The 11307-nt window shown below is 44.7% G+C and overlaps 1 protein-coding gene across 1 annotated transcript in view; it reads right to left on the reverse strand.

Moving 5' to 3' along the window:
• LOC119167000 (uncharacterized) overlaps positions 1 to 10983 on the reverse strand; it is a 98810-nt gene extending 87827 nt beyond the window's left edge. Inside the window, exon 1 of the mRNA XM_075868188.1 lies at positions 10660 to 10983. Coding sequence (XP_075724303.1) covers positions 10660 to 10983 — 324 coding nt within the window. The remainder of the gene's footprint in view (positions 1 to 10659) is intronic.
• Between the last annotated feature and the right edge of the window lie 324 nt (positions 10984 to 11307).

The following is an 11307-nucleotide window of genomic DNA, read 5'->3' on the forward strand; positions in this document are numbered from 1 at the left end:
TATAGCACGTTTTGCATTAAAAAACAGAGACATACACGTGGCATCAAATTGTCAGTGTATAAACACAGCTTTAAGTTACAACTGACATATGGACATAATCATCAAACGTTGAACGCAGAATACCCGAACCAATGCGAAAATCATCAACAATCGCGAGTAGGACACGTCGCATTTGAATTAAACACTTTTGTTATTACGGCGCACATACTTTTCTTACAGGAATTGAGTACCAAACGAGACTGAAGTTCAGAGGCACGGAGAGGTTTGAAACAATCTCTATTTTTTTGAGAAAGAACGTCGCTGGAAACACTGTTTCGGCAAGTTGAGTTGTCTTCATCAGGGCAACAGCGTTCCCCTGACGATGAAAACTTTACTTGTCAAAACGTTGGCTTCAGCGACATTCTCTGCAATAATTTTTAAAAGCACTTAATCTATCACGTATATTTGGGTGACAGTATTATAAGTGAAGACTCACAAATTTTAAAAGTGTGGCTACAAAAATTTCATGAGCATGAAGCAGCCTATGATTACTTGACATCATTTGAAGTACACGACAAAAATAAAGGAAGCTAAAACTGTGTAGCTGAGCCGATTTGAATTCAAGCCTTTTAAAAAACGCATTTTCCCGACAGCAGCATGGCTGCCGTCTTCATCAATTAGTCAAGCGACACTGCACTTCTGTCAGTTCGTGTGAGGGGTGCAGAGAGCTGGGTTTACTTATATATACTCATGCAAAATCAATACCTGCTCAAGTAATGGGCCCAAATTCTTGTATTCACCCGTTGCCTTAAGCAAACACTGAAAAACCATCGCGGAGCTAGAAATCAACGGGTTAGCACACCACAGAGCCACGGATTAGCCCAACTAATTCATCTTCGATAAATGCGTGGTACACTTGTTCGGCGTAGCCCACTGTGGCTTCCGTTCTCTGCCCGCCACCAGTTGCTGTCTTTATCTTTCCAGTAGTTGGCATGCACTCCAACCGAGAGAGATAACTGAGTGCAATATAACTTCTAATATCGTTGAGCAAGGGGCGAGCAGGAGAGGAGGCAAGCGCTACGAACTCAAATCAATCATTGAAGAAGAATGGCGATTTGGGCTAGTTGGTTTGAATTCATGATAATAAGGGTCGCAGCGCATTTAGAAGAAACAGACGAAAGTCGAGGCACGGAAGGCAAAGAGGACAACACGAACGCTGACTACCAACGGAATTTTATTATTCGCAGCACACATGATAATATATACCACCCTCCATGTGCTTTTACTACCACCCTCTATGTGCTCCATGTGCCCACCTCCATGTGCTTTTAAAACACATGGAGGTGGGCTAGACTTCACTTGCGAATTTCCCCAACAGGGATCACTGAGGTACTTAGATAGTAATATTACATTGTTTCCAAATCACGTATGCTGAGAATACCAACCGCGAAGTGTTAAACCCTTGTTAAACTATGCCTCCTGCCACACAAAACTGGTCAAGAGAGCTATTGCTTCGTCGGCTGTAAGTGCTGGTTTATTCAAGTCATGCCTACACAAGATGACTGATAGTGTAACAATGCAAATTACCAGACTTCTGTCAGCAGGATTTCCAAAATCTGTAATTTCTTCAGTGTGCGAAGCCTTGTTGCAAAAAATCAAACAAAAACAAGAAAATGCAGGATGAAATAAGGAGCGAAAAAGAGTTGCAGTCATCCCATACTTCCACAATATATCTCATGGTTTGAAGAAGGTGGGCTCGAGATGTGGTGTGGATGTAGTTTTTTCAGCTCCGTGCAAAGTAAGCCAGATTTGCAGAATGACGGATGAGCGACTTAGTGGAATCACCAAAAAAAGTTGGACATGCGCCGTAAAACACATAAATAAATTTGTAGATTGTGCATTTGGTGTTGTTTACATGATTCCTTTAACGTGCGGTCGTTGTTATATAGGCCAAACTGGGCGGTGCATTAATAAAAGGTTAGGAAAACACATGAATGATATATGCAAAGGAATCAGTTCAAACCTTGTTTTGCACTGCAAAAGCTGCGGGTGCCAGCCTCGATTTCCGGGCGTGAGTGTGCTGGCACGCCACATGGACAAGTTAACTCGGGAAATAGCAGAAGCGTATTTTATTAGAAAAAATGGTGACGGATGCGTGAGCCAACCTTCGGTGGCCTTGCATGACAAAGAGTTTGCGCTTTTAGATAAGGGTTAGGCCTTTTTGTACCTTCTTTTTATCAGAACATTCCCCAGAATATGTCACGTTGCTCACGTGTGCTGTTCAAAGGTTGCCTGTTGTATATATTATCATGTGTGCTGCGAATAATAAAATTCAGTTGGTAGTCAGCGCTCGTGTTGTCCTCTTTGCCTTCCGTGCCTCGACTTTCGTCTGTTTCTTCTAGCGCATTCGTGCTCGCGCTGCGACCCTTATTATTATGGCATCAAATCAATCACTTCCCGCGCTTCGCCTGATTTAAAATTAACAAAATAAGGAATAAGAAAACACATATAAACAAAAAGAGAAGTTCACTACAGGGGTATCATTTTTTTATTTGTAAAACAAACTTGTGAAAGACAATAAATGCGAACATTTACATCAACCTCACTTCTTTCAACCGGATCTTAGGATGGCCAACAACAACTACGAGCTTGCGTGTTCTTTAAAATCGAAACTAGCGCTGAGTTTCCGCGGCCTATTACGTTCTGTGCCATCTTGCTGTTCTTTCATTCAAAATCTCAAAGAATGACACTAGCTATAGCGCTACGTATCGTTATGTCTGCGTGCACCGAGGGCTTCTTTATAAATGCGAATGCATTTCCTAGTAGGGCTATGTCAGGCATCCGGCGTTGTCTGCGCCGGTGTCCGCGCGCCGGCAGGTGTTATCTCTCCACCATCACTCCCTCTTCATTAGCAAGAGCTGCGGATGCGCGCGCTTATCCTCGCCCCTAGCAACCGAAGCACGGTTGTGCAAGAAAGTGTAGGAGGCGCATTGCTTCGCCGCTCCTTTTATCGGCGTTCGCTCTCTCTCCTCCCTTCACTCCACCTTCCCGTTCTCTCGACCCTAACCCTCAACCGTTCGCTGGCTGGGCGCCTCTCAAGAATAGCCGGGAATGTGTGCTCGAGACTCCGCTGTGAAACGCCAACGCCGAGCCGACAACGCTAGCGTCCCACTCTCCAGTCCGCTCGCTGCTCACTCTCGACCGTTCGCTGGCTGGGAGCCTCTCAAGGCGATGGCAGAATTCGGTAAAGGCGAATGGCTGACGGCAACCGTACCCTCTCTCAGCACAAGAAAAATATTCGCCTTTCCTCACGATTTTCTTCAGAGAGTTGGAGGTGGGGCAGTTGTTCTTTGGGGGGGGGGGGGGGGCGTTGCACACGTTCGTGCGATACGTTACGTACTGCGCATGCTCACTTCTGCTGTAGCCATGCTGCGTACGTAGGCTCGTAAAGTACGCCCAGTGTCTTTTATTTCAAACTGCATATTTTCTTGTCACAAAGGAACCACGAAGAGGCTTTTTGAACGGTGTTTAAGCAATTTACGTCGACTTCATATTTGCCTTTAGTGTTCCTTTAATAAGTGAAAGTGACTGCAGGTAATCTCCCCCCCTCCCCTCTTATTTGTCGCGACTTGATCAATATTTTAAGTGTTGTTCCCGGGCCTTTCCTGTTTTCTCTGTCTCACTATGATCATCATGCCAGCCTTACTTGCATTCAATAAATAGATTAGCTTAGTCAGGCGATTGTTTTTTGTGTGTTTTGTAAACATAGCTTCTGACGCTCTTCTGTTCTTTTTTTTTTGCTTTTGATTTTCTAGCATCATAGCCAGGTGTCAAATGTGGGTTACGTTTGCATGTCCAACTACTTCCCAGGGAAGCTAAGTTCCCTAGCTAACGCTTCAACCCTTCTCTTAAAATAATTGCATCAGGTTATCTTTTGCGTTTCCCATCACGGAAATTACAATGACTCTCTCTGTTTTTGTAAATAATGAAATCCTAAAGCCTGTTTACTGGTAAGGCCTGCAACCAAATGAGGTCGCTTGGAGCAGCAAGACAATACTGCAGTACGCACGCTCCTGCAACGTGAAATCTTCGCGATGCCTTTTGTTAGTCATGGACGTTCTATTTCACCCTATTTTATTTTTTTAGCAATACGGCTCGCATTTCTGCTGGCCGAGATGTGCGCATGTAGTTTCATATTGCATACTGTTTCCTTTTTTTTACATGTCTTTTTATTTAACAACCGCCTGTTTCTCACTGAAGGGCCCTTGCGAGCAGTGAGCCAAGCGTTCATGCCCTTCACTAGTCCGAAATATGAGCTCCATGTTTTCGCATTTGGGTGGTTGACAACCGGATCATCTTCTCAGCGGACACTTTTCGCTTGTATGATGATTGAAATGTCGAGAATTTTTTTTGATCTCGTCAATAGTGAAAAACAATAGTGAAATGTTGAGAAAATAAAATCAGTGGAAAATATCAATGCAACAGTATACAGTTGGCTCTTCGTTTACGCACTTCGTACATACCATCATCGTTAAACTTTAGAGAACTGTAGACCCAACTAAAAAAATTATGGGACCCTAAAGTTTCGCTTTTAGAAGTTGAACGCGATAGCTACATCCTGTTCTTTGTGCGTACTTCAAACACCAAGTGCACGCAACCTTTTCGAACTTGCTATGCACCCACTACGTGACCATAGGCGCCATAGCGTGTGTGCCTTTTGTAGTGAGTGACCGGCTTTAAAGCACGAAGCTATTATGATAATCACATGTTCGGACACCCGCTGACAATGGGCGCTTGTGCCACGCATTATTACTGCAATATTTCATGTTGCATTGTATTGACTGATGAGCGGGGTTTAACGTCCCAAAACCACCATATAACTATGAGAGATGTCATAGTGGAGGGCTCCAGAAATTTCGACCAACTGGGTTTCTTCAACATGCACCCAAATCTGAGCACACTGGCCTACAGCATTTTCGCCTCCATCAAAAATCCAGCCAACGCCACCGGGATTCGATCTCACGACTGGCGGGTCAGCAGCCGAGTGCCTTACCCCCGTATTCTAGAACCTCCCTTCCCTCAACGCTTCGCCTTCACTTGAGAAAGCCGATGGGAGCGCCATCTATAGGTACGGTTAGTCACTGCATATCAGCAATAGTCTGCTGCGATTCTTGAATAGCGCAGCGTCATTTTCATCCGAGTGGTAGCACAGTACTCAACTCTGCAAGTGAAGGGTGAAAACCGAGTCGAGGAGCGTTTGTGAATACGAGGGTTAGCCACTAGGTGGGGCAACGCTGAATTGTAAAGCATGGGAACAGGAAGCGTGTGTTTGTAGAGGATGAAAGCTACTTTCACTGCACTTCCAAGCAGAGGAAGTCATTTTCCCTGCATTTACAAGCAGATGCGGGGCCGAGTGGTAGAACATCCCCTTGACACGAAAACGACCCGAGTTTGATCCCAATTCGGACCCAAACAACTCTGGTTCAGACCGCACTCTGACTCAGGGCTTTTGTTTGATTGTTTTTTATTTGCATCTCGATTTTTCGGTCACGCATAAGATGAGTTTTCGCGCATAACCAACATCATCAATGCTGGAATTCAACGCTCAAATTCTGCTGACAGCAATGTTGGAATTGCTGCTTTGATCCTATTTCTCATTTACTTTGGTGGCTCAGTTGCCAACTTGCTCTTCTTGCTGACACCCGAAAACGCTGGTTCGATTCGCAACTGTGCTGGTTGCATTTCTACGAAAACGCCTCCTCCTTCGATTAAGCTAGTGCCCGTGCTAAAAAAACAAACCTAAAATAGGCGAAATCAGGAGACATCTACGAGATCTTCCATTATTGCTTGCATTCTCTTGTACTAAACGTCGCAAGATTTTGTTTGTTTTAATAGAAGACATCAAGTGTGTGTGTGGCTTAAAGGAACACCAAATCCAACTATTCTGTCGACGTTTATTGCTGAAATGGCAGTCCAGAAACCTCGTAGTGTTATTTTCGTGCCAAGGAAGGGCCTAGTTTGAAATAAAATCACGTTTTAGCGCTCCGCGTCGGGTTAGCGCACTTCATATTACTCGCCTCACGAAGCGGACCAACCAGACCGTCTCACATCACTGTTGCCATGCACAACGTTGACCGGCTTCACTGCGCTAGTAGCAGCAGACAGAAAGCAGCGGGAGCCACAGCAGCAACAATGGCCATTGATCAATTTCCCGCCATTGGCTCCGAGATGACAACCGTGTTTTTGTTCGAATGGGCCCCACTAGGTGGCACGGCCTGTTGAGTTTAACCACGTGAAAATTGAATTTTCGAACAACTCACGCCATTCCCCAACGTCCGGTAGTTATTTTTTCCATGAATCAAACAGAAACGAACAAGCAGCATTTTATTGCGTCTCTTGATGCACGGTAGGTTCTTTATTCAGTGCAGTTAGATCGATCACTAGTGATTAATTGTAGGCGGTTCGTCTGATGTCATCGGGATTATTTTGAAAATGTCCTACTGTGGTGCTTGTGTTCTTGTGCATTTACTTTAATTTCTTGGTAAGTAGGGCACTCTTGTTGATAATATTGTCATTTTAGATGATGTCAGACATTGAGCTTTCACTCTGGCGTAAATTGTTATTTCACTTTAGTGTCCCTTTAACGCTATCGCGTTCAAAGCCGACTGATCCCACAGCTCGGGCGACGCAGCGTTGAATTTAGATTTATCAACGACTTTACAACACGCTACCAACACGGCTACGCATTTCATCGGAATACGGTCACATATTGTTGCGATATTGGAAGTTTTTTTCAGACCTTGTGGTTTCTTAAGTGCTGGCGCCAACCGTACCACAATAATAATTCGATGACATTGCAGCTGTGTTCGTGTTACCACAAGTCGCTAATCTTGATCTTAGTAACCAAGTGGCTATAAAGCGTAGGAAAACATAGCAGATTAACGCAAACCAAGCAAGAGAAAATTGGGTTGAATCTGCGTGCTTCGAAGTGACAGTCGACTTTTTTACGTAGCTCTTTCAATTTAACAAAAAGATTTATGTTTCTACAAAAACGTGCAAAAACAATGTCTGAGAGTGATTTCCGTAAATGGCATCTTGTATACGAACGTTTAAAAGAACGATATGAAGTGAAGTCTCACATATTTATAGAAACTCGTCAAGTTAGGGATATCAGCATCGACAAAACAAAAAACACTCATCAGTAGTGACAATCAGGGCTGAGATTCAGACTGTTCAATTGGCTGAGATGACTGCTCTCAAAAGGATGTGGATGAAAGTGACAGCGCATGAAATGAGCGCGTTGAAACGATAGCACTGAAAGTTGGCGAGACAATATCACCAGCGTGAAGTGGATGAAGATTGATTTCGCCACTTCGTAAAAAAATAGGTCACTCTAGGCACCACCGAGAAAGAGAAACATGCCGGACGAGGGCTGACTTGTGTAGACTGCGGCTGTGTTTGATAAGGTGTTCCTAGGTCATGTACCGACCGTCAACTTCTGCTGAGTTGGTTCTGGTAATAGAAGGTGAGGTTAGACCTAACAAAAAAGAAAAGCATCATAACAACTACTGAAGAACTTATGCACGCTCTCGTCGGAAATCTGGATGGTAGAACGATGGGGAAGACGCTGATACCATGCTTATCAGGAAAGTAGTGTCGAGAAAGATATACAAAACGTAACCAGTTCTTTCACAAAGAGGAAACGACGGGATGAAAATATGGCATTGCAATGACTTTGCTTAAAAATTCTGGGATTTCACGCGTGAGAATGAATATACGATTATAATGCACGCCGTGAAAAAGTACTGCCGGTTATCTTACGAGCTTGGAGTTTTTGACGTGCTCCTGTGTTCTATACGTGGCCTCGTTTTAATATTCAACTCCCATCAAAACGTTTTGACTCTTTCTTCCTTACTTTATTTTCATTTTTTCTTCCCTTCCTATGCTATGGTTATTTGCTTAATGTTCTAATACGTCATAAGTGCGCTATATCCACCGACAAATCTTGAAACGTACCTGCGACCACGCGAAGTACATTCCGGTTCACGTCTTAACAGCAGCTGATGTCACTTGGCGCAAGATGGAAGCGATGAATGGTGTTATATGCGCGGAACACATCGGTAATGACACTTCTTAACGATCTACAAATTCCGTCTTGCAGTCTTCCGCAATATCTTCAGTTATAATACGACTTCCGCCGTCGAAACCTTTTCCTTGTTTTACTGTGCTCCGAACGACGTTTCCCAGCTGTCGCCAGAAAAAGCCTTACACGTCACAGCGTACAGTGAAAAGAATCACTGGTTTTATCGTTCGCGGCAGCGCACACTCCGAACAATAAACCTAACAAGATACAAAACGAGGTTTTTAGAGAGTTCTAACTGGTTAGGTAAACACAGCCGTCTCTCTTCCTTCTCTCCTTTGTCTTGAACAGTGGCAAGCATTAAGGAGAACGTGACCTGGATTCGCACGTTGAATCGCAAGGAAAGCCGTGCAGCAGCTGTTCTGACTTCCACTGCTCATTGTGGTGCCACAAGCGTCGTCGTGAGGGGGTTTCCGAGGCTGCGCGAACCGCTAGGAAAGGGTGCAACGAAGTCGCGCAGTAAAAATAAACAACAATCTGTATTCGAAAACTAGCTTTAAGGCAACACTAGCTATTTGTCGATTCGCTTTGACTTTCCCAACTTCGTTTTTCTCGGAAGAAAAATACAGCTTTGGTTTGAGACGCTAAAACCAAGAAGATGACGTAATTTAGTTTTTTTTTTTTTTTTAAGTCAGCCCGCTCTCTCACGAACTTGCGAGACAGCAGCCGCGGTAGGGAAGTGAAACTCGGTTCTTAACGAAATTAATTATTCACCGAGTCAGGCGGTACGTATTTAGTTCGATCCGTTCACACGTAAGACACCTCCTCATTGTTTCGTGAGTGACTGTCGCTCAGTTCAGACACGAACGCATCTGCAACAAAGCGTTGCACTGGCGCAGAATTAGGCTACTTCTGAAGGAATATACCTAGCAAGCTCACTACTTCTACTTTCTAAGCTGCAATAAACACCGTAAAGAATTCACATGGAAAGTTATCCGTGAATTTTTGTTAGTGGGATGTACATAGATTTGTCGTTCAAGAAAATTTCGCCGTTCCGAGCATTCGAGCTCATATAATTAGGCTGGTTGTCACAGGGAACTTTGTTCAGTTTTCAGTCGCCTAAAACAAAAAGGACCTTTGTATACAGGATTCATGCTTTCACGTTACCTATACCTGCATGCGCATAAGTATATATTAATGCCGTTCGTCTAAGTGAATTACCAACATTTATAACATATACTTTCAGATCCCACATCAAACAACTTGGAAGCCAATAGCTAACACTAATTTAATAAGAGCGAACTACAGCGGCATATGGCACAACGGGGTAGAATATGCGAGTGATGAATCTAACAGCCGCAGTAATCGACTGAAAGAGAACGTAAATTGAATTCTAACGCAAACGTCACCTGCGCGGGCCCAACTTCCGCTGGGAGAAGTGTTCGGTATATTTGCGCTTCACTGGTCTATCGGAGCGTGGACAAACCCTATTTTCCGGTGTTGGAAATAGTTATTGTGGACAATGTTAACCCTTAATAGGGAAAAAAATAAGTATAGAATTGCTTAAACTCAAAAGAACACGCGTCCTTACGCACGCGTGGCCTATTTTTCTGCGCATTCAGACAAAGCAAAATAAGTATTACCTTAACGTGGCATATCACGTGTGTTGATCTGAATGTCAAAGTAGTGGAAAGAGGGACTATATTTCAATGTTGGCGACCTGAGGGCTTTGAGTTCGTACTGTACTATAAGTGCCTGTTTAACATTGACCCTTTAGCGCGAAGCCGACACAGCATTAAGTCCCACAATTTTTTAGCAGAACAGTAGATCAGCACAACTAAATATTCGTTATGGCTTACGCCGATTCATGATTCCTTCGTAAATACACGGCCGTGTATTCACGTTACAGCTTAAAAAAGAAGTCCGTTTTTTCCTCTGCCACTGGCTGCCGAGAGAGAGAGAGAGAGAGATAAAGATGCAAGGAAAGGCAGGGAGGCTAACCAGACGCACATCCGGTTTGCTACCCTGCACTGGGGAAGGGATAAAAGGGAGAAAAAAGGTTGCAGAAAACGAGACAATACCCTTAGTCCTGACTCACGTTCGAACGGTTCAAAACAATCTTGCATTTAAAAAAGGGTAAAAAGAAATGAAAAGCCATGCATGGCCCTCTTGTCTCTTATTTGACGTGTCGAAGAAACAATTGCAAATAGAAAAATACAGTAAGCAAGGAAACGAGGAGAGCTGCTTTGCGGCAAGTGTTAGCTAGTTCACTAAAACACGATTCCAGACAAAAAAAAAACAATTTTCGATCGTAATCTTTCAAAACGTATGTTATGAGAGAGACCGTTGAGCAAATCTGCCGATTAATTTTGACAACCAGACTTGTTTTTGAAACATGCACCTAAAGAACTGCACGACAGAGTTTTTGCACACCGCTTGCATCGGCACGTGGCCGTCAAGAAGGGAGCTCGAGCTCAGTCATGTCAACCAAGTCACCACACGCTATACAAGTCACTTTGAAGAAATGCGTCTACAATCGTGTGTCAATCAGCAGCGTAGCAGCCCTCCCCCTCGTCTTACATTGACTCTTTTAACGTTACCTTGTGCTGGTCTCTAGTGGAGCCCGTAGCCATGAACTGGACCGAGGCGTCGTGCTTGCGTGACACCACGACGACGCAGCTTGTATACGACCACGTCGACGTGACCGCGTGCTTCGTTCGGTAGAGCGGCGTGCCGCCCCCGACAGTGCGGCTTTCCCTTCGCACTTCAATGCGTGCTCTGCAGCGTCCCGCCAGGTGCAGCTTTAACGCGTCGCTCGCCGTGTGCGAGGTCCTGCGCCCGAGTTGAGCGAGGAGGAAATAGCACCGCACCGGTGAGGTGAAAAGGGTGAAACAGCGGTCAGCCCTGAATGTCCCTCTCGACATTGTCTCTCTCCCTTTTCTTTCGCAGCTGGTTGTCGGCCGGCGGCGGCGGCACACGGCGAAACACGTGCCTGCATGTGACGTCGTGAAACATGGGCGCGTGCGTTCGATGGCGCGATCTCGGCCCCGTGTTTACAGCGACGACGACGCCGCCTACGCGCACCCGCCTGTCACGGCGCGGTATTCGCTGTTGCTTCGCTGTCGCGCACTTTGTCTCGGGAGAAACGCCTCTCTTTCGTTATTTATTTACTGACAATTGGTCGAGTTGGTGTGGTTTCATAGGTAAGAACGGCGAAAAATAAAGAAAAACCAGGACGCAAAATGATG

This window comes from Rhipicephalus microplus, chromosome 1 (genome assembly GCF_043290135.1).
Source record: "Rhipicephalus microplus isolate Deutch F79 chromosome 1, USDA_Rmic, whole genome shotgun sequence".
In the NCBI taxonomy this organism is placed as follows: domain Eukaryota; kingdom Metazoa; phylum Arthropoda; class Arachnida; order Ixodida; family Ixodidae; genus Rhipicephalus; species Rhipicephalus microplus.